At 48.5% G+C, this 27,733-nt stretch overlaps 2 protein-coding genes across 2 annotated transcripts; both read left to right on the top strand.

The window, feature by feature from the left end:
- The first annotated feature begins 4,885 nt into the window (after positions 1-4,885).
- Positions 4,886-12,623, top strand: LOC126531490 (acetylcholinesterase-1-like). Its single transcript, XM_050179027.2, has 2 exons — positions 4,886-6,419; positions 12,372-12,623. Exons 1-2 carry the CDS (start codon positions 4,906-4,908, stop codon positions 12,541-12,543), a joined length of 1,686 nt encoding a protein of 561 aa, XP_050034984.1. The 5' UTR covers positions 4,886-4,905; the 3' UTR covers positions 12,544-12,623.
- Positions 12,624-20,867: 8,244 nt separating this feature from the next.
- Positions 20,868-27,590, top strand: LOC126531489 (acetylcholinesterase-1-like). The gene is made up of 3 exons (XM_050179026.2): positions 20,868-21,165; positions 23,121-24,661; positions 25,852-27,590. Exons 2-3 carry the CDS (start codon positions 23,121-23,123, stop codon positions 26,030-26,032), a joined length of 1,722 nt encoding a protein of 573 aa, XP_050034983.1. The 5' UTR covers positions 20,868-21,165; the 3' UTR covers positions 26,033-27,590.
- The last annotated feature ends 143 nt before the right edge of the window (positions 27,591-27,733 follow it).

Here is a 27,733-nt window from a genome sequence, read left to right as displayed (position 1 = left end):
ATGGCGAGGCATTCCTTTTCAGTCGTAGAATAATTGCCTTCCGCTTTTGACAGCGACCGGCTAGCATAAGATATCACCCGTTCAAGTCCGTCTTTCCTCTGGACTAGGACGGCACCAAGGCCTAGGCTACTGGCGTCAGTGTGGATTTCAGTATCGGCGTCCTCGTCGAAGTGTGCAAGTACCGGCGGCGACTGCATGCGTCGTTTGAGTTCTTGAAATGCGTCGGCCTGCGGCGTTCCCCACTTGAACTCGACATCACATTTCGTTAGATGTGTTAGCGGCTCCGCGATGCGTGAAAAGTCCTTGACAAAGCGCCTATAGTAGGCACACATGCCAAGGAATCTGCGCACTGCCTTCTTGTCGATTGGCTGCGGGAACTTTGCGATGGCAGCTGTCTTCTGCGGGTCGGGGCGTACTCCAGATTTGCTGATGACGTGGCCTAGGAATAGAAGCTGATCGTAAGCGAAGCGACACTTTTCCGGCTTCAGAGTGAGCCCTGATGACTTGATGGCCTCTAATACTGTCGCAAGCCGCTTAAGGTGATCGTCGAAATTTCCGGCGAAGACGACGACGTCATCCAAGTAAACAAGACAGGTCTGCCACTTCAATCCTGCTAAAACCGTGTCCATCACGCGCTGGAACGTTGCAGGCGCCGAGCACAGTCCAAATGGCATAACCTTGAATTCATAGAGGCCGTCTGGCGTGATGAAGGCGGTCTTTTCGCGATCCCTTTCGTCAACTTCTATTTGCCAGTAGCCAGACTTGAGGTCCATCGATGAGAAGTATTTAGCATTGCAGAGCCGATCCAATGCGTCGTCTATCCGTGGGAGGGGGTATACGTCTTTCTTCGTGATTTTGTTCAGTCGACGATAATCGACGCAGAAACGTAGGGTTCCGTCCTTTTTCTTCACTAAAACAACTGGAGACGCCCACGGGCTTTTCGACGGCTGGATGATGTCGTCGCGCAGCATTTCGTCGACTTGTTGTCTTATAGCTTCGCGTTCTCGCGTCGAAACTCGGTAAGGGCTCTGGCGTAGTGGTCGAGCGCACTCTTCGGTTATTATGCGATGCTTTGCGACTGGTGTTTGTCGAATCCTCGATGACGTCGAAAAGCAGTCTTTGTATCGTCGAAGCAGACTTCTGAGCTGTTGCTGCTTAATCACGGGGAGACTTGGATTTATGTCGAAGTCTGGCTCGGGAACTACGGTCGTCGGGGTAGATGCAACAGAATCCGAGAGGACAAAGGCATCGCTGGTTTCCTGAATTTCCTCGATGTATGCGATCGTCGTGCCCTTGTTGATGTGCTTGAACTCCTGGCTGAAGTTTGTCAGCAACACTTTCGTGTTTCCTCCGTGCAGTCGAGCGATCCCTCTTACGACGCAAATTTCACGATCGAGCAGTAAACGTTGGTCGCCTTCGATGACGCCTTCTACGTCAGCGGGTGTTTGGGTGCCGACCAAAATAAAAATGCTGGAGCGAGGCGGGATGCTCACTTGATCTTCGAGCACACTCAAGGCGTGGTGACTACGACAGCTCTCCGGCGGTATCGCTTGATCTTCCGACAGCGTTATTGACTTCGACTTCAGGTCGATGATTGCGCCGTGTTGGTTCAGGAAGTCCATGCCGAGAATGACGTCTCGTGAACACTGTTGCAGGATAACGAAGGTGGCAGGGTAAGTCCGGTCATGAATGGTAATTCTTGCCGTGCAGATACCACTCGGCGTGATTAGGTGTCCTCCAGCGGTCCGAATTAACGGGCCTTCCCATGCAGTCTTAACTTTCTTCAATTGGGCTGCAATGGGTCCACTCATGACAGAGTAATCGGCTCCGGTGTCTACTAAGGCGGTGACTGCGTGGCCGTCGAGAAGCACGTCGAGGTCGGTGGTTCTTTGTCTTGCGTTGCAGTTACGCCTCGGCGTCGGATCACGGCTGCGTCGCGTTGACCTGTGGTTGGTACGTGGCGTCGTTAGGTGGTCTTTCGTCAGCGTGTTCTTTCCTGCCAGACTTCGTCGGGACGGCGGTGTGTCGTCGTTGTTATGTCGTCGAGATAGGCTTTTCGGCGTCTTCGTCGGCGGCGGAGGATCTTCGTCAGTTCGACGAACAGCAACCGCACCTCCATCGGTTGCTGCTTTTAGTTTTCCGGATATGGGCTGACGGACCGGCCCCGGGCTGGGCCAGTGTATGGTCGGCGCTGTGGCGACAGGTAGCGGCCTGGTGACGGCGAACGGGACGGTCGTCGAGGGCTCCACTGAGTGGCGGCGAGGTAGTCGGCGATGTCACGAGGGCGTTCACCTTCCCTCGGGCGCTGTGCGTTGACGGCGAAGCCTCGCAATCCCAGCTCGCGGTATGGGCATCGGCGGTAAACATGGCCGGCTTCGCCGCAGTGGTAGCAGAGCGGGCGGTGGTCAGGAGCGCGCCAAATGTCCGTCTTCCTCGCGTAGTTGCGCTGGGCGACGGGTGGTCGTGCTGGCGGCGGCGGCGGCGGCGGACGACGGAATTGCGGCGTGACAGGGCCCTGGCGCGGTCGCGGAGGGGGACCTTGACGGCGTGCGACGGCGGCGTAGGTCATCGCTTGCGGCTCAGGCTGCGGCGATTCAGGGGCTACTCCAAGTTGTTGTTGGAGTTCCTCACGCACGGCGTCGGCAATCGTAGTCGCTTGAGGCTGTGACGATGGCAAGACCTTGCGCAGTTCTTCGCGCACAATGGCCCTGATGGTCTCGCGCAGATCGTCCGTGGCCAGTGATTGAATTCCGGCGTAGCTTGTTGGCTTGGTGCGGCGGTCGAATTGCCGGTTCCGCAATTCCAGTGTCTTCTCGATGCTCGTCGCCTCACGAAGAAACTCGTCGACGGTCTTCGGTGGGCTTCTTACCATTCCGGCGAAAAGTTCCTCCTTTACGCCTCGCATCAAGAAACGCACTTTTTTCTCTTCGGACATTTCCGGGTCGGCGTGCCGGAAAAGACGGGTCATCTCTTCTGTGAAGATGGCGATGGTCTCATTGGGTAGTTGGCCTCGTGTTTCCAGTAGAACTTCGGCCCTTTCTTTTCGGACAACGCTCGTGAACGTCCTCAGGAAGTTACTGCGGAATAGGTCCCATGTTGCTAGGGTGGACTCCCGGTTTTCGAACCAAGTCCTCGCGGCATCTTCCAAGGAGAAGTACACGTGTCGTAGCTTATCCTCAGAGGTCCAGTTATTGAAGGTCGAGATCCTTTCGAAGGTTTCGAGCCAGGTTTCAGGATCCTCTGACGTAGCTCCACGGAAGGTAGGGGGCTCCCTGGGTTGTTGAAGTACGATGGGTGACACTGGGGCAGCCATCGTGGTTGTCTTGGCCACAATCTTCTTGGGCTTCTCAGGTAGAAGTCCGTGCTCCGGGGGCAGCTGTTGTAGACGACGGCTTGCTCGCTGGTCCAGTACTACGTTGGTGCTCTCCTTGCGGTCCGGGCTTGGATCACGGCTTGTCGGGGGCGTCCGGTACATGGACGAAAAGCACCTCCACCAGATGTCACGTGGTCGTGACGTCAAAGAACACAGTAGCAATACTGTGGAACACAAAACTAACTTTTATTGGGCGAACCTGTGCCCACAAAAGAGGCTACACTTATAGCACAACGATAGCGGCGAACACGGTCGGCGATCGTCGAAAAATCTGATCAGCGGGTCAAGTGCGTCGGCTTTTATACATCAGTCGTCGAATGTTCCAGACTAATCGTTGGGACCCGCATGCCTTCCACAAAGTTCTACAACATTCGAGTCACGCGATGAAATCAGATAACACAAGGTTCGGCGGCAACAGACAGCGGATAGAAGCATCGATAACTTTCCAGAAACTTCGGATACATGCAAGCGCGTCCCGCGCGGTGCGATAAGATTTGTTAGGCGCCGAAACGTGGTCGCCCGATAAATATAAGTACACGTGTCAATATTGTTACTCGCTTGTCTTTTTTGGTCAACGATCTCCTTGTTGGCATCCGTGGCTGTTCTCTGAGGGTGACTGCTCCGCGGTTGATCTTCAATGCTCTGTTGCCCGTATTTAAAATCGCTGACGCATCTTTGCATACTGATCGTCGACCCATCTTCGTACTGCGTCGTCCGACATACGCTAAACCTGTTCATGAATTCCTGCAGCTGAAATTTGTTGTCTGAAAGAAAATTCTATCGCCACAGGTTCACTAAAGGGAACATAGTATGCTGCCATTTTGTTTGGTTTAGCAGTAGACAGATTAATAGGGTATCATATACTTTCAGTACAGCCCTTGTACATTCCTCCTTTCTAACCTTCTTTTAATTCAGAATTCATTCATTCATTCATTCATTCATCACGTGGATTTGATAATCTGCTGCAGGCTAACATATTGTCACGTGGTAGTGACGGTGAAGAAAACAGCAATACGGTGGAATACAAAACTAGCTTTTATTGGGTGAACCTGCGCCCACAAAAACAGGCTACACCTATAGCACAACGATAGCGGCGAACGCGGTCGGCGATCGTCGGAAATCTGATCAGCGGGTCAAGCGCGTCGGCTTTCAAAGAACAGTCGTCGAATGTTCCAGACTAATCATTCGGACCCGCGTGCCTTCCACAAAGTTCTACACCATTCGGGTCAGGTGATGAAATCAGATAACATAAGGTTCGGCGACAACAGACAGCGCATAGAAGCATCGATAACTTTCCAGAAACTTCGGATACATGCAGGCGCGTCCCACGCTGTGCGATTACATTTGTTAGGCGGCGAAACGTGGTTGCCCGATAAAGATAAGTACACGTGTCAGGATGTCCTTTCGCTGAAATTCAACGTTCTGTCTATATATGTCTGTATCTGTATATATCTGTATTCCGTGCGCACGTAAGCAGTGAAGCATGTTTCTTCTCCCTTTCGTGCAGGACGACTGCTTCTTGACAAACGAGGATGTCCATACATGCTGCAATAGTCGTCGTATTACTTTTTGTCAGAAGCGAGCCATTATCGTCGGCTTACAAGCTCACGAAGCATGATCCTGTCGTAAAGACTCAGTCGGGCCTGGTTCGCGGATTCAAGGAAGATGTATTCGGGGTGTCCGTCGAAATCTTCCTTGGAATTCCGTACGCCGAGCCACCTGTCGGAAGCCTGCGCTTCATGCGCCCAGTGCCCGTAAAACCGTGGCTTCGAGAGCAGAAGGCGATGTTCCTCCCGCCCTCCTGCGTTCAGCCCTCGGTGTACTTCAACGATTTCATCAACATAACAGGTGACGAGCGCAGCGAAGACTGCCTCTATCTCAACATATGGGCGCCGGCGCGTGAGACTTTCGAGTCGGAAGAGCAACTCAAAGCCGTCATGGTTTTCTTTCACGGAGGAGCGTTCTTCTTCGGCAGCACTAACTGGCACTTCTACGACGGCTCCAAACTCGCCGCCTTGGGGAATGTGCTGGTCGTGACCGTAAACTACAGACTTGGGCCGTTCGGCTTCATGAACGCGAAAGAACCACCCATGTCTATGGGGAACCAAGGGCTTCACGACCAGAACGTCGCAATGCGCTGGGTCAAGCAGAACATTCGTTACTTCGGTGGCAACGACGACCTCATAACCTTGTTCGGGCAGAGCGCGGGCGCCATATCCATCGGCTACCACCTTGTCTCGCCTTCCAGCAAAGGTCTCTTCAAGAGAGCCATCATGCAGAGCGGCAGCCCTTACTGGACGATAGGTAAGATGGACAGTGAGGACAGCTTCACCAAGGCGGCCATTAAGCTCAACTGCGTCGACCGCGGCGTGGAAAAAGTGACCGACTTCGATTCCGTCTTGGGCTGCCTGCAGAAGAAAAACGCCTCAGACATTCTCAAAGCGCTCGAATCGAGGAACGGCCGCGTCCGCCTGACGTATCACCCTGACCACGGTGACGATCTCGTTCCCGAGGAAGTGTCGAAGGCCATAAGAAGTGGCTTCGCGAATGACGTCGATCTCCTTATTGGTGCCGTTAAGGACGAAGGAAGCGTATTCATAGAGTACTACATGTCGCCAGTCCTGGACTTCATGGACGTGTCCCAGATCCAGAAGGGAACCATGGACGTCTATTTCATGTTGCTGTTTAGGTTCCTTCATGAGAAAAACGTTCACCAAATACGGGAATTCTATCTAGAATCGGCTACCGAAGAACCCAGCAGCTTCTTAAGAAACTCTTCCAATGCTATGGGAGACTTCGCCTTCCTCTGCCCTCTCGTGTACTTCGCCGAAGACTACGCCAGGAGGAACAACAGCGTCTACTTTTACGAGTTCGCCCACCGACCGAGTTATTCCTGGAACGCGCCGTGGGCGGGCGTAGCCCATTTTGACGAGATACCATTCGTGTTTGGCTACACATTGGACAACGACCTCTTCAACATTACGCAAGAGGAAAGGGCGTTCACTCTCTTCCTCATGTACACGTGGACGCATTTTGCCAAAACTGGGTAAGTCAGAAGGGTAAGGTACGCAAAGGCCTTGTGCTACACACCGTGTGCTATAGTGTTTGTATAACCTTCTTCTAGAGGAACTAGAGGAATTCCGGATCAAACTACAGAACAGGTATTCGGCTCTAACTCAGGAAGAGGACCTTAGTGTTGAAGCAATGAACGACAACCTCATGGGCATCATTAAGGAGTGCGCAATAGAAGTTGGTGGTAACGCCGTTAGACAGGAAACCAGTAAGCTATCGCAGGAGACGAAAGATCTGATCAAGAAACGCCAATGTATGAAAGCCTCTAATCCTACAGCTAGAATAGAACTGGCAGAACTTTCTAAGTTAATCAACAAGCGTAAGACAGCGGACATCAGGAACTATAATATGGATAGAATTGAACAGGCTCTCAGGAACGGAGGAAGCCTAAAAACAGTGAAGAAGAAACTTGGAATAGGCAAGAATCAGATGTGTGCGTTAAGAGACAAAGCCGGCAATATCGTTACTAATATGGATGAGATAGTTCAAGTGGCTGAGGAGTTCTATAGAGATTTGTACAGTACCAGTGGCACCCACGACGATAATGGAAGAGAGAATAGTCTAGAGGAATTCCAAATCCCACAGGTAACGCCGGAAGAAGTAAAGAAAGCCTTGGGAGATATGCAAAGGGGAAAGGCAGCTGGGGAGGATCAGGTAACAGCAGATTTGTTGAAGGATGGTGGGCAGATTGTTCTAGAAAAACTGGCCACCCTGTATACACAATGCCTCATGACCTCGAGCGTACCGGAATCTTGGAAGAACGCTAACATAATCCTAATCCATAAGAAAGGCGACGCCAAAGACTTGAAAAATTATAGACCGATCAGCTTACTGTCCGTTGCCTACAAAGTATTTACTAAGGTAATTGCAAATAGAATCCGGAACACCTTAGACTTCCGTCAACCAAAGGACCAGGCAGGATTCCGTAAAGGCTACTCAACAATAGATCATATTCACACTATCAATCAGGTGATAGAGAAATGTGCGGAATATAACCAACCATTATATATAGCTTTCATTGATTACGAGAAAGCGTTTGATTCAGTCGAAACCTCAGCAGTCATGGAGGCATTGCGGAATCAGGGTGTAGACGAGCCGTATGTAAAAATACTGAAAGATATCTATAGCGGCTCCACAGCCACTGTACTCCTCCATAAAGAAAGCAACAAAATCCCAATAAAGAAAGGCGTCAGGCAGGGAGATACGATCTCTCCAATGCTATTCACAGCGTGTTTACAGGAGGTATTCAGAGACCTGGATTGGGAAGAATTGGGGATAAGAGTAAATGGAGAATACCTTAGTAACTTGCGCTTCGCTGATGATATTGCCTTGCTTAGTAACTCAGGGGACCAACTGCAATGCATGCTCACTGATCTGGAGAGGCAGAGCAGAAGGGTGGGACTAAAAATGAATCTGCAGAAAACTAAAGTAATGTTTAACAGTCTCGGAAGGGAACAGCAGTTTACGATAGGTAGCGAGGCACTGGAAGTGGTAAGAGAATACATCTACTTAGGACAGGTAGTGACTGCTGATCCAGATCATGAGAGTGAAATAATCAGAAGAATAAGAATGGGCTGGGGTGCGTTTGGCAGGCATTCGCAGATCATGAACAGCAGGTTGCCATTATCCCTCAAGAGAAAAGTGTATAACAGCTGTGTCTTACCAGTACTCACGTACGGGGCAGAAACCTGGAGACTTACGAAAAGGGTTCTACTTAAATTGAGGACGACGCAACGAGCTATGGAAAGAAAAATGATAGGTGTAACGTTAAGGGATAAGAAAAGAGCAGATTGGGTGAGGGAACAAACGCGCGTTAATGACATCTTAGTTGAAATCAAGAAAAAGAAATGGGCATGGGCAGGACATGTAATGAGGAGGGAAGATAACCGATGGTCATTAAGGGTTACGGACTGGATTCCGAGGGAAGGGAAGCGTAGCAGGGGGCGACAGAAAGTTAGGTGGGCAGATGAGATTAGGAAGTTTGGAGGGTCAACATGGCCACAATTAGTACATGACCGGGGTAGTTGGAGAAGTATGGGAGAGGCCTTTGCCCTGCAGTGGGCGTAATCAGGCTGATGATGATGATGAACCTTCTTCAAAGGCATGTCGACGATTAATACCATCGTGTTTTGCCCGCTCATGTGTTTACTTGATTGGACGACGTAGCGTATGTCTCAGCAGTTGCTTAATCCCTAAAACATGAGAAACAATGCGCCTGTGAACTGAGCGAACGCTAGGGGAAAAGTGTCCTTGGTAGCCGACAGAGATGAAAGTGCATTTCAGGAAATTTAAACAAAGCTAAATATCCAGAGCCATTGTCTAATTCCGTAGAGATTATCAATTGCCAATTTATACCACTGTTTTTCCGTCAAATGTAAATTTCATGAGTACGCTAAAAGAACGACCACCCCTGTTAAACCCCCAATCCACTTTCAGCAGCTGTAGTACGTGGACATTTTTTTGCTCTCCTAAAGGGCCCCTCACCAGGTTTGACTATTTTGATCTGGCAATCGCAATGCATACAGTGTGCGCTAATGATCGGGCCTGCAAAGTATTACACCGCCACGCGCCTCGAAAAGAGCCCAAATTTCAAACCGAGCGCCCTGCGCCCTTCTCGCCGGCCACCGCGCTCCCAGCCGGAGAGTCGACTTCATTCGCGCAAGTCCGCCTACGTAATTCGCAGTGGTGTGATGTCACTCACCGTGACACGTAGCTTTGAGAATTAGTCAACGCAACGGCACTTATTTGTTTGATCCGTTGTTTCAATAGATGAATTAAAGCTTAGAGAAATTTTTTTTAAAAACCTACAGACCGAATGTCTGCACCCGCCGTGGTTGCTCAGTGGCTACGGTGTTGGGCTGCTGAGCACGAGGTCGCGGGATCGAATCCCGGCCACGGCGGCCGCATTTCGATGGGGGCGAAATGCGAAAACACCCGTGTACTTAGATTTAGGTGCACGTTAAAGAACCTCAGGTGGTCGAAATTTCCGGAGTCCCCCACTACGGCGTGCCTCATAATCAGAAAGTGGTTTTGGCACGTAAAACCCCACAATTTAATTTAAAGACCGAATGTCTGCATGTCTTTGTTTTACTTCGTACCGCAGCGAGAGATATGTACTTCCGTTTCATTTGCTTGTTCCCATCGTGCAGTCACGCGCGCAGAGAACGAAACTATGTCAATTTCTACCCTGTTTCAGCGCGCGATCATGCTCTGTGATCCCCTTATGTCGGCTTCAGTGTTGGTGTAGCACTATCTTATACCACCGTTAGTCAGGTGTTATCGTGCACAGCGCGCAAAATCGTGCTCTGCGCGAAACGAGACAAACGCAACAGCTCGCGCGCGAGACCGTCACGGGAAGTGTGCCACGCATCAAAAAAGCGAGAAAAGCAATAGAAGGCGGTGCCCGTGACGTTTACGTCACGTGATCCTCCAACTCCGGTATTGGAGAACGCAAGGAAGGAAGTGCGCTTGCGGAGGCTAGAAAGAGGCAAGTGGAGAGAGTGTTTATGTTGGCGGTGACGCTCGCCTCCTGAAATCATGGGTTCGCGGCACTTGGAATATTTCTGTCTCGGCTATTAATGAACAAATTTGCAAAATTCTTGCGGTAGGACGCTCCTTAGAGGATACGTAACAACTTCCAGCGTAGAACTAAAATTTGCTATGTGGCCTTGTGATGGGCCCTTAAGTTGCCCATACTCTGCGAAAGCGCAGGTGTGATAGAAAGAGAAAAAAAATAAGCAAGGAAGGGCAGGGAGGCTAACCAGGCGCATTTTCGATTTGCTACCCTGCCCTTGGGGAAGGAGACGAAGGTAAGAAGAGAGAGAAAGAACCAGCCATTGTCATCAGCAAGAGATTCTGCTGCAGTCACAACACTTCAAGACCGCGATAATTCCTAAACCATTATTACTGCTTGTCATACAGATAATGGCACCCTATTAGGAGGCTCTGACGAGGAGACGTAACAATAAATCTATCTGTGATCGACACTACAAGGGTAAGTTCAATAAGTATCTAGATTACCTGTCATTCTCGTCGTGACCTGATGACAAACTTCATCTGCATAGACCCACGCCGCTCTTCGTTCTTAATTGCAGGCAAAACGCTGGAGAGCGATGGCTCGGAATATTATGGTGGCTATAAACAGGCGGAGGAAGCCGGCCAATTCGAGAAAGCCATGGAATATGAAATGAAAGTAGTGGGACAAATAACAGCTCTGATAGTATTGCGCGCACTTTATTTTTGTTTTAGAACGTGCAGTGATAAGCTTTTGGGTGTGAAGAAAATTTTACTCGTGCAGTGATTAATGTCTTGTTCACGTGCAACGGGCAGCTGCGTGGGCACTGAAGACTGCGTGGGCACTGAAGCCACGCGCACCACTGGCGTAGTGAAAGGAGCTGTGGGCTAGTGTGGCCCTTCACGGTGGGAGTTCTTATTGCTCTGCAATTATCGGCAAAAAAAAAAAAAAGACTGGCAAAGCAATAACGTAGAGTTGTTCCTCCGAACGAGCCACCATACCGACGCCGCACGCATAAAGGTGAAATCCTACGTGCTATATAAAAGAGTGCAATGCCTTTATACCGTTGTCGTTGGTGGTCACAGTTAGTATGGTCAGGCGTAATGTGCAAAAAGTCGTTAAGTGATATCGCTGTTTATTTCTTAGGCAAATATTTGCGAACTAAGATCCAGTACTGCTTCACAGATGAAAGCACACGGGGGCAATTAACTCGCATATGGAAGCCTGCGTGAATTTTCAGACGTACAGTAGAACCTCGGTATACGGAAGTCACTTAAACGGAATTGCCAGTTCAAACGGAGCAACCGCCTCTAAATTGATTGGTTTCGCATTTGGATGTGCAAACAAAACTTTCGTTAATCGTAACCAAATTTTTCGCAAGTGTCTGCAAACGGAACCACAGAAGCCAGTTCTAAAGTATCTCCCCCCCCTCTTTTTTTTTCCTTTTTCAGAAGTCAAGCACTGATATTTATTTGTTTACTTTTCTCTTTTTTTCTTTTCTTTCTTTTTTTCTTTTGACGACATTTTTATTCTCTGCTAGAAGCCATTCCTAAAAAGCGGTGACAAAGACTCGAACAAGCAAACATTTCATAGATTTCTATTGCATAGCCTGTGAAGTCCGGTCAGTTTGGCGGCTTATTTCTACCCTTCAGATGGTCGAAATAAGGACGATAGAAATTTTGGAATCACATTACAGCGCACCGTTCGATAATTTGGACTTCACCAGCACGAACTCGTGCTAGTCGAGCAGTAAGAGCGATGTTCTTGCTTTGATACGTTATCGGTGCGTCCTAGAAACCGAAACCAGCGACGCCTAGTCAATGCAGAAATTGCCGACCGCGCACAAACAATGCAACAAACTCGCTGCTACATTCACTTCTTGATTCCTAACATTTCTAACACTGTTAAGACGGAGTACGGCATACAGTGCTGCACACCTGCCCCTCTTTCTCAGTAAGCGGAGCTCCTGCTGATCGGAACATATTTCTCCGGTGCCATGAAGTTTTGCTTAACGAGATTCTACTGTATAGCGAACTGCGGTGAATACGACAAATGGCAATGAAAATCGAGGACGATTGAGGCTTCGCGTTCGCCACATCGTCAGTCCAAATTATCTTTTTTTTTATTTTTTTCTTCCTGAAGTTTAGTCGTACTCAATACCAGAAAAATACTAAGGATCTCTCAGGTCCACAAGATATGAAAAAAATTTTCAAAAATATGCCATCGAGATTTTCATTATGAAGTACATTTGTCATATGTACCTGCTTTGTACTTGTTCATGCCAATGAGTGAGCGTCAAGAAAATTTGTGTATCAGCTGTGCCTGCGTGCGTACAGAGGGCAGGTCTAACGATGGCCACCGCGCTGTCGCCGTTGGCGCCTCGTCTTCCTTTCTTTTCTTTCTCACTTGCAGGCAAGTACCGCCAATCAACGGCAAAACGTGGCCTCGGTTCAGCGCTTCCGACCCGAGCTACGCTGAGCTAAACCTTCCGGAATCGGAGATCAAGTCGCCCGTCTCCGACCTACGATGCGAGTTTTGGCGGTCTCGGTTTTGCGGCCAGAACGAGACAACGACAGCACGCTGAGAAGAATACCGCCGGAATCATTCCATCGTTGTATATATATTTCCTCTCATACATTGTCAAAAAAAATTCATGCAACGATCGTTTTTCTCGTATTTCTTTCACCCTTCCAAAAATCACGCATGATATCCATTCGCGCCGCAGCATAGTCTACGAAGGCTACAAAAAAAAATCAGAAGAAACACAGCAGGATTTCGATAACGACTTCTGTAAAGGAATTAACTATTCGCTTGGAGGTCATAGCTGCCCATAATGTCTAATTATTTTGCGTTTGCATTGTTCACGATGCTTGCTAAACGAGGCTAAGAGCTCGCTCATATTGCATCTGTAATCCAAAGCCACTCACTGGCCCCTTAAAATTTTGGAATCAGCATAAATGTTTTTCTTGATTGTGCCTATGTTGGAGGAAGTCGAAATCGGCTGGCGCCTGAGCATCGGCTACTCTACCTCTCTTTATTGACATACATCTACCAAATGATGCGGGAGCTTCAAACAAAGAATGAAGGAAGGAATACAGTGACGAAAATTCCAAAGTTTATATGCACAACGTAACTACACAAAAACAACTGACACGTCTTTGTACAAGTACATGGGAAATGCAGAACCTGTCTCTTTAGGCAACCTCTGCACAAATGCACCAATGTTCATCAAATTTGGCACATTTAAAAAGCACGTTTGGTGCAGAAGAGGTTAAACTATTGTGACTGGTGGTCGTGGATCTTTCTTTTATTTAAGGCACAAGTATTTTGCTCAAATTTATGAACACCGTAAGGTTTCAAACAAAACTGCAACGGCAAGTTTGCAAGTACGTAACTCCGCAGCAAAATACAAGTGTCGCATTTCAATAAACTGCACTTTAAGTATCATCCACAGCCGGAACTTTTTATGGGAATTGCAGCTAATTCGTTACATTAGTGTTATCAAAGTAACAATTTGGACAAACTTCAATGAAGGTCCTACAGGACGCACGTCAGCGCGCAGTGGGTGTCTCCCACGCAGGGACCGACAGGCAGTACCTGGCGACCGCTGCGCGAACAAGTATCTGAAAATTATAATTTCAGATTTTGACTTTGTCGTAAGCTTATTTTACGACACTGCAATATCTGCCTGTTAATTGTTTTCGTTTTTGTAGCGTTAGGAAGTCCTGAAATTGTCCCTTGAGCTTTCTTTCTTCAAGCGAAGCTTATATTGGCTCACAAGTCTCGGTGGCGTTGTCGTGGTCACGCAAAAAAACAGTTGCTCCCAGAGCAGAGCAGCTGCAGAAAAGTGCGCTTTAGTGAGTGGAAAGCTGCGCCGGCGCCGAAGCGTGAGTCATTACCAACGATTCCAGCTGCATAGGCGCGCGCTAACGCCACACGCGCAACCAATCAGAGCCTTTCGCTTCCGCCGGAAAGAGAAAGAGCAGGAAAGGGTATCGCGCGCGCTGCGCCGGCTTCATTTCCGTTCAATTCAGTCTCGAAAACGGATTGGACGGTCAAGCGTTGTGCGTTCCCCTAGGAACAGGCAGCCTTCGACGAGCGGCGTTGAGAACTCGCCCGTGAAAGAGACCGTCATCGGCGCGCCTATCCAGTCATTAGAGCAGTTTCGTGCGCGCTGCGCCGGCTTCGTTTCAGTTCAGTTCAGCCTCAGAAAATGGATGGGACGGTCAAGCGTTGTGCGTTCCCCCGAGGAACAGGCAGCTTTCCACGAGCGGCGACGAGAACTCGCCCGTGAAAGGGCTCGCCGTCGGTGCGCCGATCCAGCCGTTAGAGCCGCCCGAGCACAGGCGATCCGACAGCGACGAGAAGGTGAAGAGAGCTGATGGAGCAGGAAGCCGAAGCAATCAGGTACTGTTACTTTTGGGTTACTTAACCGTGACGAAGGTCAGGTGCACGAAGGACAAGCTTCGCTTACCCCCATTTGCCGGTAGGGAAAGGGTTGCTCATATTTTCTTTTCCAGTTTCGCGATCTAAGTTATCTTTCACAAAGCTATTGAACACCAGAGTCAAAATTTTGTGACCATCAGACACTAGAATTTGAATAATTACACTGATTAGAAGAAATTTCTTTTAAACGTGAACAGTGGCTATTTCGCTCGAAAATTTCTGCTTATTGCATTGACTTGAATAGGAATTCCCTGCTGTTAAGGCATTACGAACAGGAATTACCTGTTGTCCATCTCAAGCGGGATAGCAGGGCTCGTTCACATATACATATCTCCGATAAAGAGCATTGTATAAGAGGTTCAGTGTGATTACATCGGATTGGACGACTATCAAGTTGCTACAATTTCAACATTACATGGCAAGAGAAGAGGAGAATCAGGAACGGTGCTTCGCCAGCGAGACGCGTTACTCGACCCTGTTGATGCCAGTGCGTTCCAGTCAACCATACCTCCTGCGGGACATGCAAACGCGTTCTGGGCCCATATTCACAATGCAGGTCACACACCAGAGCGCTTCGTAACAGAAGGCACCGGTCAATGGTTATAGTAACTGAACGGCGCGTCATACGGTTCTTAGTAACTTAAACTGTGAATTTGCCCCCAGGTTTGCAACCTGCGCCAGCACATACGACCGAAACAGTGTTGCGCTGTTTTGTTTAGTATATAGGCACTAATTACGCGGAAATTCAGGAGGAGGACCAACAGAGAGCGAAATATAGGAAAGACAGAAAGGTTATCCCCAACGTATAGGCCCGGCTGGTTACCCTGTGACGCTAAAATTCAGCTTTCTCGCGGAACCTGCGCCCCGTCAACTTTTGACGCCAACTACAGAGAATTCCAAAAAGGTTTGAAGGCCACCTTTCCGCCACGAGGGTGCGCTATTTCCTGTGTGTTGGTGCTGCGCCAGCCAACATTCACCTTCAGGGGACTAATTTTAGGGTTTTATGTGAATGAAAGTTTGCGACTGCAGTCATGGCGCGTCGATGCAATATAGCTCTAATCTGGATATAATTACGCTCTTGCAACGGACTGCAATAGCATGCAATGACAATGGGCTTGACAAAGATGATGTCTGCGGTAACGGCTAGTCGCCCTGCAATTTTCTCCGAGATTTCTTGCAGGCTCTTTCACCACAGGAACGTTCACAAACGGGCCCAAGCAGCCGACACTGCTAAAGGTAACTGCGACACAAGGGGCTCAAGCCTCGTAGTCACAGTCTTGTATACGTTTTCTAGCCTAAGCGGGTTCCCTGCAAATTTACATGAACAACCAAACATCATATTCGAATTCAGTGGGAGGGGGGGGGGACTAACTTGCCTATGCTGTACATCCACTGTGCTTAGCATCCTACAGCCCACATCGCTAACTAATCAGTGTCATTATTTTAGTACCTATATGTTTTACGCAATTTACAGCCATTTTTAGGCCCTTTTACAGACATGTCCCACCCACCATGAGAATTCATTGTCCATGCTGTCCACAATACATCGTCAACTGCGTCAGCATCTTCAACGAGCGTCATGTGTCATGGCGCTCTTTGGCCATAACTTGCCCTTGCGCCATACAACAATATATATACACATCATCATCCTATGTTATGCAACAAAAGTAGATGGAATCCAAATTTGTACACATCACAAAACAAGGATGTCTAAATTTTCGACTAAAAAAGCGATAGCATTATAATGAATCCAAATAAAGCTAAGAAATCTCATGTTCCTGTGACAATATGACCGAACATGAGCGTTACCCTGCGGGTCACCAATTTCTATTTAATGAAGAAAAGAAAGCTTCTGGTTGCCGTTTATTGTGGTATTGCTGAAAGCAAATAGACCAGCTTATTTAAGTTTACATTCGCGCCCAGCTTACCGGTTTCAGTTTCATCACTGTGCATATCAATGATTAAGCGAGCTTCAATAGTGAGATGAAATTGCTAACCGTCTGTTCCCCTACATGCCTTCGCTATACTGCCGCACAACTATTTCGAAAGTGTAACGCGGTCATTCATATCACACTTTTCCGCACGAGCTTGGTGAACAAAGGATGCATTTCTTTCTAGCAGAAACTGTAGCGGAAGGTCCGACGCAGTGAAATGTGCCTCTCGCAAATAATCTTCAACTTCTTTTTCTATGTCCTCCTTCCCGAAGAATAACCAGGCGTCGTGCCCTTCTCGGTGGCGAATTACCAGCCTGCTTTCTTCCTGTTTCCCACTCTGTTCATTGAATATGTTTTTTTTTTTTTCATATCAAATGATCGAAGAAGAATCTCTTGTTTGTGTTCGGCTAGTATTGAAATTAAATGAAAGGTTAATTTCTCTCACAGTTAGAGTCGCCAGGAAGAGAGCACGCAGGGCAAAAAGCTGCTTCGATGCAGCTTGGTGAAGACCACCCTGCGCCCGTCGATCACAAGGCAGTATATTCCTTATAACCGAGAAATCGATCATGCTGCCAATAGGCTCAAGGTCTAGTGGGTCGAACCGAACCGGACTTAGGCCGGGTGCGGGCCAGTTAGGTTGGAAATCACTGGGCCGGGCTTTGACCCATGGCCCGGTGAGAAAAGCGCTCGTATACCGTGCATTGGGTGCACGTTAAAGAATCCGAGATGGTCAAAATTAATCCCGAATGCACCACTATACGGAGTGCCTCGTAACCAAATCGTGGTTATGGCACGTAAGACCCCAGAATCTAAAGCTATGTGTTTCCTTTATCACGCATAACATATTACATAGAGCTAGCCCGCGGGAAGGCTGGCGGTAGCAGATTTTTTCTTTCTTTTTTTTTTTTTTTTTTTGCTTCATTGCAAGGCAAACACAATCAAAGCAACCGTAGGGAGACAGGTGAATACTGATGAAGGCTGTGTTTTTCGTGCAGCGGACCGTAAAAGAAAGCTTGTCGGGCTGCATAGAATATAGCGAGCATGTTTTACACACTTGGCTCTCAAGGACCACTGTATTACGTTAGCGAAATAGTTTCCAGAGAAGTGGCCGCACGGTTAACTTTATCTGGAAAGTAATTGTCCTATGCTAATCGAGGTTACGAGGAGAAGGCTTGCACACTAACTGCATCAGTTTAGGAAATCTACATCTAGTGACCATACATGCCTGTAACACTGTGCTACAGAGGATTTGATGACCTTGATGCAGAACAAGCCGCCCTCTGGTATAGCCTCCTGGTAATTTAAGTTGATGTACAACTGGGCCGCGAGTGCGGTGGCGGCAGTAATAGCCCCTGAATTTTGGGTAAATTTTTATTCACCTGGAACACTTGCTTTTCGAGGAATCGGTTCGGAATCCCCTTTTAGTTGAGCGCGTTTATGAGAGCGCCAACTTTCATACCCATCAGGTATTAGGTGTCATATTGAAGCATCTTCGTGTGTCTGTAGCTTTGAAGGCATGGAAAGCGACTGCTTAGTAAAACAATTCGCTATTCGCTATAACGCACACATATTTACCCACAAAAAGAAGAGCATAGCTATAATGCCAGCAAAGGTCCGCGTTGCGCTGTTCTAAACGTCATGGAATGCGGATAAAATAGTGGCATTTTTGCCAGCGCACTTGTTAAGGCAACAATTAAAATACCGTTTACCTTACCTGAAAGTCGTGAAGGCCACCGAAATTTCCTCTCCTGGAAAAGTATGCGATAGAGAACAGCAGGAACAAAATGCCCCGGCCTAAACTTTCCATTCATGCTTGTGCAATGTTACCAAGTCTTCTCTGTTACGCAATTAGGAAAAAGTCAGTCGTCCTGGAAAAGAATGCAAAAAAGGAGGGTAGGTACTGTCTGCGACCTTTACAGTGCACATAGCGCGCACAAGTAGGTATGCTGACGTAAGGAGACCCCCACTGCGAGCGCACATTATCTTAATCCTTTTCTTTCATTTAAAATTCAAGGACGAGAATTTTTTTAAGCCACTGAGTCTTAGCAAAAAAAAATAGAAAAGGAAAATGCTTTTTTTTTTTTTGCGACTACGTCCTTAAAACGCGATCAAGATACCCTCATGCGTTGCATGGACTATGAACAAGCTACCCATTTTCTCGAAATTGCATTGCAGTAAAAGTTATTGCCGGTATAGTTGATGTCACATAAGAAATATAACGGCCCGTTGTGCGAAGAAACAATGATGTCCTGTGTTCTTTATTCGTGTGTTCTTGTTTAGCACGCTATTATATCAATAATTCATCAACAACAAAAAGATGTAACTTCACATTTTAATTTTCGCAAATACAAATAGCAGTTTTGCTCGCATGCAAAGTGTTCGAAAACTCTCGAGCTGCAACTGACAATGTTGCCAGCATTGGCAACTCACAAGTTGCCAACGTGCGTAGCTATACGCCCGAATGTTAACGATATGCAGGTCGGTCCTATGCAGCTGCACACATCGGTTAGACCTCGAAGATAGCCAAAAGGAAAATTTTATCTTAGGGGCGTGTCATAAAAAAAGGTGTACATGTACTGACGTATGAGTCGCAAGAGCGGCAATGCCCCAACGCTATTAATACGCGCGGGAATACCGCACTTCCAGCGGGCCTTTATTCCGCTAACAGGTGGCTCCAAGCTTCCCATTGGACACTTCAGTGCACGTGAGGTACAGGACTTCGCCGACATTAACGGCTTCAGCACTGCCAGACCGGTGCGGAGCGACGGATACATTTATTTGTATCGCATATGTCTCATTCAAAGGCAACAACGCGCTCCCACCACCGGCCAAACAACTCGATAAAACGCAAGCGGTCGCGTTTAGACGATTCCAGACAAACACATACCCACATCCAAAGTACATTAACAAACTCACAGGAGGCAAGGAAAGCGACCCGTGTAGGCTCATTTCACAAACAGGGACACTCGCACACATAATGTGGGAATGCAGCTCGCTCCCGTTCTCTCATCCCCCCGTCAGCAGCGAAACTGACTGGACAGCCTGGCTCAGTTCCAGGGACGTTGACCGACAGCTTGAACTGGTGGAATGGGTGGAGAAGGCCCAGTCCACCGAAGTAAAACAATCCGAAGCCCTTTGGTTGGGGCTGTGCCCCAACCAAAGGGCTTCGGATCTCAACAGTGAGGAGGACTGGAGTCGGCGCATATATCCAGCGAAGTCCTCCAAGATCAACTCCTGGCCGTCCGGAGAGCTCACGACCTCGGGAAAGCCTTTGGCCTACCGGTGCCTACGTGGGCGGAGCCACCGACTTAGCCTGGGGGCTTGTGCCCTCGGTCCCTAGTTACTCTGGACCAAAATAAAGTTCTTGCCATGCCATGCCATGCCCTTCTTATCTAGTAACTCAGCTTAGGAAAGAAAGCGTGGAACGTTGTCGCGGGATACAAAGAAGACACAGGACACAACGAGCTCGAACTATCAACTGACGTTATTGTTGTAAAACATGAAATAGCGCGACCTTGTTGTGCATGTCTGTATGGGAAGTAATTTGCAAAATTTGATCGGTCACGTTGCTACGACAACGTTGTGACAATGTTATGGCAATCTTTTTGAGAATTTCACTTTACTTCCTATAAGCGCAGTTCCTCAATGCGATATGCCGATCTGCAGCCTATGCCCACTGACTTGTTTCTCTTACGCCATCATTAATTTGACCAGGCATCAGGAAACATCCCCCACCTTCGGTACAGTAGCCGCATTTATATGAATGCGGCAGTAGCGCATACCGCCTTTCCTAGCGCGCCACGATAATACCATGCGACAGCGTTTATATGTGGCGCCTTCCCCTTCGTCCGAAACAAGCCGGAACCGCGCGAGTGGCCGCTCGAGGCACTTTGCGTCTATTCGCGGGCTTCTTTCACACTCGGAAAAATACTTTTACGTAGCACGTATCGAGGAACAGAACGCTGTATCGGGAGGTTTTCATGTCGCTCTACAATTTTCTCACTGACACTTCTTATCTCATTATAATATTAGAGAAGTTGATTAACTAATTAAGACTAATTATCTAATTCGGCGGAATGGTAAAAATAGTTTTAGTATCTCCAAGCGACGGCAAACAACATTTCCTTCGTTCTGTCCAGCTGCGTGGCATTCGCATATTTTTTTAAACTCTGGCTAAAGTTAGCTGGGACACCCTCTGTAGCGGCTTCCGGGTTTTTTGGCCTTCCGTCGTGGGATCGAGTCGCGCGCGCGTCGTCGCACCTTCTTCTTGCCCTCGCGAAGGAAGGCGCTCGGCTGGCTCTTTCTCGACCCGGCCGCTGAGACTCCCAGGGTCAACGCCTCGCAGGAATGTCTTCGCACCTTCTTCGCGGACCAGCGCTCGCTCGCGGCGGGCCTCCTTATGCATGCATGCGTTCGCGGGCGATTTCCGGACGCTGGCGGTCGCGCCACGCCCCGCCAGTACCGGCGGGATGCCCGCACAGGCCGCGGGGCCAGATTTCGCCGCGGGTTCCAAGGAGGGCCACGCCGGGCCGCCGCCGCCACACAACACGCGGAAGCGTCGCGCCGAACTGTGACGCCCGCACTGCGCGAACCGCGAGCCGGCGGGCCACGATCGAGAGAGAGTCCCGCGCGAGGAGAAACCTGTCTCCGTCGCAGTGAGATAAGGGTCGACGCTTTTCTGTGGGCGACGACAACGAACCCGCCGCCTCGCTGCCCCCGGTTGCACTGAAAGGTTTGCATAACCTTGACATTGGCACGTTTCGGCGCTTCGGCGGCAAGACACAGCCGACACTGTGTGACGAAGGTCACGCCTCCGTGCGCAACAGGTGAGTTATTGGTCGGCAAGCGCGGGTGCACTCTGTCCCGCTCGATCGGCTCCTAACTTACGCCAGTGGGCGATCGGTTACCGCTAGCGCGGGAGGCAAGTGCCGCATAGGGGCAACGTCAGACTACGAGACCTGACTTGCAAGTCCAGTTTAAGTGGTTGTAACGTAAGTCACGCTTTGCGGGCAGTATCCAGAAATAATTGCATGTGGCTTAACACCTCCGTGATACGCCGAGCTGTACCGCAGTTTCATTCGTTACAGTTCCTGTTTCTGTGAAATGCTGACGTACTTGTCACGTGTGGCGAGGTGTTCTTGAGCCACTGCCACGATTAAAATACAGAGGAAACATTTTGCAGTTCTCTGTTGCGAGGGGCCACAGTGTGTTCACTGACCTCAATTTTCCTGCTAGAATGTGTCTTAGTGCCGTGAATTTTGATGGTGTACGGCAGGTTGACATTCCTGAATTATGTTTAATTAAAACACTTACATGAGACTTGCACAACCTGAGGCTTGTGTACTCTGAGGAAACTTGTCATCCCTGTGCGAGAGCAGTGAGAGGTCAGTGCATTTCTTTTTTGTAGATATTTATTATCTTGGTCATCAGGCATGTTTACGTCAATACCTAAGTAAATAAAAGGAGACGGAAAACATTTTACGATTAAAAAAACTATTACAATGTGGAGAAGAACAAATGGCCATTGACGTTCAAGTGCAGCTTTGTTATTATAAGTCGCGCTATCGACGTTTCAAATTTATTTATTTATTTATTTAGTGTCAGTTTCAAATTTATTTATTCATTCAGTGTTCATTTCAAATCAGTGTACTTCTCCAATAAATTTTTAAGATGCACACAGTTGGATGTACAAGATATTAAGCATTGAATATTTGATCCACCTTAATATAGAAAACTTACACTTTGTGGAAAAGGCGTCGACTACACTTGCCACACTTGGCAAGTTTTCCAGCTACCACCAAATAGATATTTCAAGTGTATAGTTTTCTTGTCATGGCTTTGTTACCCTTGTCATGCCTACGCAATATTTCGATGTTATATTCAGCCTTAAGGCTTACTTAGGACTCCTCCACTGTCAGCTCAGAGAATAGTTATAGCATTTTGTCCGGCACTTTCTTTTTATTGCGACAGCAATTATATGGACACTCCAGGCGCATTTCTGCCGTTGGCGTCGCGGAGATGTTCCGTATAAACTCCAAGGGCGGTGACATCGTCCCCGCGCGCCGTATGCTGTATGTGTGAGTAAAAGCGTGCGATGGTAAGACGACGATGGCGGCTCAATCACGCGCACGTAAGGGAGGAAAGCGGGCAGGAAGCGCGCCGTCTTACCTCGCACGCAAGATATCGGGGAGGTGAGGGAGGGGGGTTTCTACTCTGACGGCTGCTGCGTATGGAGCGGCCGCACGCGGGCTTTATCTTGAAAGCGATCTGCGATGGGGACAGAGTCCAGGCGTGAGGGTACACCTGATAGCTTCGTGTGCGCTGTGTTCTCGCCGCTTTGTTCGAATTGAAGCGAGAGGCAGCACGAAGGTCAATTCGCTAGCTCCTGCTGCCGCGCTTCCTCCCCCCAGTGTTTCTACAGCGAGTTTCCGCGGCCATCGAGTGAGATGGGTTCATGATCGCTTGTGTGCACATGACACCATGTTTGATGTTTTAGTTAGTAAGCCAACATTTACAAGTTTATACGGCCGATAAAATTAGTATTTTTACTTCGTACAGTTGTCTACTACTTTGCTGTCGCAATCGATGGTCCGCCTTTCGGGCGATACTGCGACTTTTCTTTTATCTCAGAATACAATTGCCGCGTAAGTGAGCCCACAGACACTCAGAAGTAACCTGCAACTGCGTTGCTCCTGTGATATGATCAGAAATTGAAAAAAGACTCATTCATTCGCATATGCAGATTAAAATAATATTTCGTTTTGTGCCCCGTCGCATACAGATGGCCAGCCTCCTTTGGATCGCGTACAAGATCGCTCTGCTCTGCCTGGTGATTCACGCCGAATGGGCATCCGACGCCACCGAAGTAGTCATCGGTCGCACAATACCGAACGACCCCAAGACCATTCCCGTGGTGACGACTCGGAGCGGCGCCATTTCCGGAGAAACAGTCGAATACCTGGACAAGAGCGTGAACGTGTTCCTCGGTATTCCCTATGCCGAGCCTCCAGTCGGACATCTGCGCCTGCGGAAACCACTGCCGATCGAGCCCTGGCCTGGAACGCTGAACGCAACCAAGCGGCCGAACCAGTGTCCTCAGAACCCATTCGGCTGGCCTCCGATGCCGGGAAAGTCGTACAACTGCAGCGAGGACTGTCTCTACCTCAACATATGGGCGCCCGCGCAAACCGACTCCGCCGAACTACGGAACGTCATGGTGTGGATTCACGGCGGCGACTTCGTTCTGGGCTCGTCTAGCTGGGATTTCTACGACGGCGGCATGCTCGCTGCGTACGGGGAAGTCGTCGTGGTCTCCATGAACTACCGACTCGGGAGGCTAGGTTTTCTGAATGCAGCCTCAGACGAGGCTCCCGGTAACCAGGGTTTGCACGACCAGAACATGGCCCTGCGCTGGATAAGGGATAACATTGTCTTCTTCGGCGGCAACAAGAGCGTCGTGACTCTGTTTGGGCAGGACGCCGGTGCGGCTTCGATAGCCATGCACATGATATCTCCGCTAAGCACGGGACTCTTCAAGCGCGCCATCCTGCAAAGCGGAGGGCCCTTCTGGAAGCTGCGCACTAGTTCCATGATAGAAGGTCACGTGCCGCTCAACACGAAGTCCGTGAAGAGGGTGCGCAACTGCACGATGCGAACGCGGAAGCAGATCGACGACGAGTTCGAGAAAGCGCTCGCCGACGCGGTTCTGCGCCGTGGCGTCGAAGACGTCTACCACATGTACGGCCCGACGTTTGACAACGAGTTTCTGCCGCTGAACCCCCACATGGCGTTCAGCATGGGACTCTTCAACGAAGCCGACGTCCTGATCGGGTCGAACATCAACGAAGGCGCGTGGGAGTTCTTGCGACACATGAGGTGGAGGACGTTCGTGAACTCATCCGAGTTCACTTCTCTAAAACTGTTGCACTATATAAAGCTGTTCTTCAACGAGTATGGCTTCAGAAAGCACTTAGGCTCTCAGGCCACGGAGGGTGTGTATTACTACTTCGCTTCTAATTTGAGAGGCCTGGACGTTCTGCACAACAGGGAACACGTTTTCGATTTCATCGGCGACTACCTGTACACGTGTCCGACGAAGTATTTCGCCGAGGCCCTTGCTGACCACAACGCGACGGTTTACTTCTATCGGTTCAGCCACGCCACTGCAAGGCAGGAGAGACCCATGTGGGCTTCGGCGACCCACTTCGACGAGATCCCGTTCGTCTTCGGCCGACCACTTCGCCACCCCGAGAGGTATACGACTGTGGAAAAGGAGCTAAGTGTCGCCATGATGGACGCCTGGGTATCCTTTGCGAAGAACGGGTGAGTTATTATTCCTGTGCACACATAGTATGTCTATATACGAGTGCGTATCGTTGTCCTGTACAGGAAAAGGACTAGGATGTTAGCCAGTATGGGTATGAAGCTTTGTTCGGGAATTACGTGTTCAGTCATTTTTGGTATCGGTTCCATTGATGCCGCGCGCCTCGCAGTATTCGTCAACTTTCTAGAGGAAAAAAATAAGACGTATGTCCCGCTCCTAACGAACGCATTAGCGCTGCGCCATCGGAGGTTAGATTTTTCGTTCGCTATATTTCCTTGGGCAATAGAAACGACCATTGTATTGCTGCTTCGAAAATTTCACAGTATCAAGTGTTCGACGAAAACTCGTCTGGCGAGAAAACATATTGGTACCACCAAACATACGCTGCGACACCTCACCCATAAATAGCCGCGCTCCCTTGCTCATATCTTCATTGGGATCAAGGGACCCGTACGGTACCCGAGACGTCTGTTCTTTATTTTTTCTTTTATTCTTGACGAGTGCATGTTTTTCTTTTCTTTCTTTTTTTTTTTTTTTTGCACTAAGCTTTCACAGTGTTCGGTCGGCAGAAAATTAGGACCTGAAGGCACAACTTTATTTTCACAGCGGAGAGTTTTAGGCCTCATTATATTTACCTTTGCCATTTCTATCATGCAGCCTTCCATCCATCTAGCTAAGCTGCGTTGTGCATGCACTTAGCGAGTTTTTATAGCACCCGAAAAGCTGGCAAGGGGTGCAGGCGGTAGCGTTAACGGTATGATAGTATGCTAAAACACTCTAACGTATCTCGAGCGCAAACCGCGCGGCTGATGGCGCCATTGCGTGAGGTCAGAGTGCACGAGGTATCTCCCAGCATTTGGGTCCTTTTCCCTTCCAAGGTTCTGCAAAAGTCTACACGTTGAATTATGTTCTATATATATGTCCGAATGTAACGGCTTTCTTTCCCCCAAAACCAACGGCTATCTAGCCTCCGTTGCAACAACATGAGAGATCATTTTACGGAGGCTGCATTGTTGTTGCTAAATCTGTGCCGCTTATTGTCTTTGACTTTTTGCTTAGTTTAATATATCAAGCTTTCACTTTCTGGCAGAAAGCATTCATATTTTTCTATCCGGGATGTCTAGCGTTCTCGGTCGAATTCACTTTTTTCTGTAGTGTATCTCTAATGATTGATTCCTCTTCTTTACAGGAAACCAAAAACACCGTCTGGAGAGCCGTGGCCCAAGTACTCGACAAAGCGGCCGTTGTACCTCGACATGACATCTAAGGGCTTCATCACAGAGATAGGACCTAGAACAGAAGGTTGTTCCTTCTGGAGGACGTTTCACAACTTCGATCTCTGGCGAAACACTGCTAGAATGGATTTCTGATTCGCGGAGCACGTTTATGAAGCCTCTCGCGCGTTTAGCAGTCAAAGTAGCTCGAGGTCAAACGCACACAGCCGACACTTTTGGGACGTAGTGACATTATCATGTTATACAACTTAGAAGTGTTATCTTTATAATGCGGTTGTCTATACTGTTCTCATCCTTCATTTGAAATCTGGTTAGCGAAAACATTCCTATTTCTTTTATTTTTTATCGAACGTGAAATGTAATACGGAATGAATATGCAAGAATGCGAGAACAATAGACGTTAGACAAAGCACTGCCTGCCAGTGTCACGAATTGCCTCCTTTCATCGCTTTATATTCGATATATACACGCAACTCATGAACAATAATTTTACCTATCGTTCCTACTCTCATGCTAAAACGCAGACTCACTATACATAGACGGTATGTATCCATCCTCCCATACAGTCTCCTCATTTATACACTACACACGTGGAGACTGAACGCCATATATGCATCGAACATATCGCACCAACTTCGAACACACACAAGCAACCGGTGGTTCCATTCTGGACATTAACTTCCCTCGTCTTCCCCCAGATGCCCGACAACTGTGCGAACTGAGAATATTTTTTTAAATTCTGAAGCCGCCATTAGCGATCACATACATAAAACGGACTGGATATATTGCCCCCAGCTCCACTTATAACGGACTGCGATGACGCATCCTTCTCGGCAGACGATGTATAGCGCGATTGAAACTCGAGCCTTATCAATGTAAACTTTCTCTTCCATTTCCGGTGGCTAAATATGTTCCATTACATTTCATCGTCGCCCATTATCTGTTCTTTTTGTTTCTTAGTTTCTAGGGGCCTACACCGAAGACATTCATCCATAGCTGCGGCGCATGCGCTTTGTTTCTTGGCGCTCCTCAGTTTAGCGAAGCATCGTGCACAGCGTAGTGAAACCCATCTTGAATAACGTTTACTTTTCACCAGTGCGATAGTATCGTCGCATGTAATTTATTGCTCCCACTTCAGTGAGTTGTAACCCACTCAGCTTTTGACTGGTGCGTGATCAAACCTGGAGCCCAACAAACGTCGACCGCTTCACTCTTCCAGGTGCGGTCACAGCACTGCGGCAGTTCACAAAAGCCCACATCACCACCGCTGTTACATTCGTCTAATCATACTTTGTTCTTTATGTGTGACTGCAGCACATGCACCGCGCAGAGCAGTCTGCTTGCGCTGTCTCGTAGACAGCTGTTGGGCTAGTTACTTGTGATGTAAAAAACACAACATAAAAAAAGCGAACGCACAAATAATACTTGACGAGTGCATATAGATGCGTAAAATCCAAGTGTCCTTCCTGAATATTGATTCTCTTTTTCTGTGTGTTGGTCTACTTGCATACTGTAATTGCGTGGAGAAAGATTTTAAACTGCCGATTGCCCCCCTCTGCAATGTTAAGCGAACGGACAAATAGAAAATGGAAACGCATCAGACACTCTGTGTGGAGTAAAATCTGGAATTGGGAACACAATGGGGAGCACAAGGCTATTTTTGAAACAATAAATTTGATTGAAAACAAAAGAACGCTGCCTTCGTGACTCTTTTGATGCAGTAACGATCTGGAGTGGCCTCCGAGAGTTGAAGCCAATCAAGGGATTGCACTGAAAGAATTAGAAGAGGGGGGGGGGGGGTTGCATCGAAGATAATTAGATAATCCAACAAAGATC

This window comes from Dermacentor andersoni, chromosome 5 (assembly GCF_023375885.2).
Source record: "Dermacentor andersoni chromosome 5, qqDerAnde1_hic_scaffold, whole genome shotgun sequence".
NCBI classification, from domain to species: domain Eukaryota; kingdom Metazoa; phylum Arthropoda; class Arachnida; order Ixodida; family Ixodidae; genus Dermacentor; species Dermacentor andersoni.
The sequence above is the reverse complement of the archived record's forward strand: the minus strand, read 5'-3'. Positions and strand labels throughout refer to the sequence as shown.

Coding starts and splice junctions, on each gene's coding strand:
- LOC126531489 (XM_050179026.2), top strand. CDS start 23,121: ATGGCCAGCCTCCTTTGGATCGCGTACAAGATCGCTCTGCTCTGCCTG. Junction 24,662..25,851: donor GTATCCTTTGCGAAGAACGG/GTGAGTTATTAT, acceptor TCTTCTTTACAG/GAAACCAAAAACACCGTCTG.
- LOC126531490 (XM_050179027.2), top strand. CDS start 4,906: ATGTCCATACATGCTGCAATAGTCGTCGTATTACTTTTTGTCAGAAGC. Junction 6,420..12,371: donor ACGCATTTTGCCAAAACTGG/GTAAGTCAGAAG, acceptor TCTCACTTGCAG/GCAAGTACCGCCAATCAACG.